At 60.0% G+C, this 663-nt stretch overlaps 1 protein-coding gene across 1 annotated transcript in view; it reads right to left on the bottom strand.

Annotated features, from left to right (window-relative positions):
- Nucleotides 1-255: 255 nt before the first annotated feature.
- Nucleotides 256-663, bottom strand: part of LOC103901469 (activated CDC42 kinase 1) — a 20,848-nt gene continuing 20,440 nt past the window's right edge. Inside the window, 1 exon segment of the mRNA XM_019472894.1 lies at nucleotides 256-566. Coding sequence (XP_019328439.1) covers nucleotides 560-566 — 7 coding nt within the window. The 3' untranslated portion in view covers nucleotides 256-559.

Below are 663 nucleotides of genomic sequence, written 5' to 3'. Positions count from 1 at the left end.
GGAGCCCTCACCAGGGGGGTTTTATGGGGGCCCGTGTCATACAGCTCCCTGGGGACCCTCAGCACCTGCTGGGCACCACAGCACACGTGCATCCCCTCCCAGGCACCCTGCACCTGGGCTTCATCCCTGCGGCAGGTCCCGCGGGTCACAGTCCCGGCTGCCTGCAGAGAGGAACTGGTACCCATTGACACATGGCCGGTCCCTGTGCGTTGGCAGGAATGAACCTGGGAGATGGCCACAGGCACCCTCCTCCTCTCCATAGAATATTTTTTTTATATATATATATATATATAATTATATATATTAAAATTACATTTCTCTTTACAAAAACAATTCAACAAGGGGCCAGGGGACGGAGCCCATCGCTGAAGCCTGGGCACAGGCACCCTGGCAAGCCTGGGGTGCTGGGCAGGCTCCCCTTTGGGGTGTCCCCATCCCCCAAGTGGGGGCTCAGTCCAGAGTCCAGCAGCAGGTTGTGTGGGTGGGATGGGCACCAGGGGGGTGGCCCTGCGGCGAGATGCCTGCTCCGGATCCGACGCAGCTCGCCCCGTCCCCGCTGTCACCGCCTGTAAGGAGAGGAGAGGACATGAGCTCAGGAGGGGTGACGGTGCCAGCTGGCCAAGAGCAGCATGGCATGGAGACACCCCCCCCCCCCCAAAAAAA

This window comes from Aptenodytes forsteri, unplaced genomic scaffold (assembly GCF_000699145.1).
Source record: "Aptenodytes forsteri isolate BGI_AS27 unplaced genomic scaffold, ASM69914v1 Scaffold404, whole genome shotgun sequence".
Taxonomy (NCBI): Eukaryota; Metazoa; Chordata; class Aves; order Sphenisciformes; family Spheniscidae; genus Aptenodytes; species Aptenodytes forsteri.
This window is presented reverse-complemented; position numbering and strand designations above follow the sequence as displayed.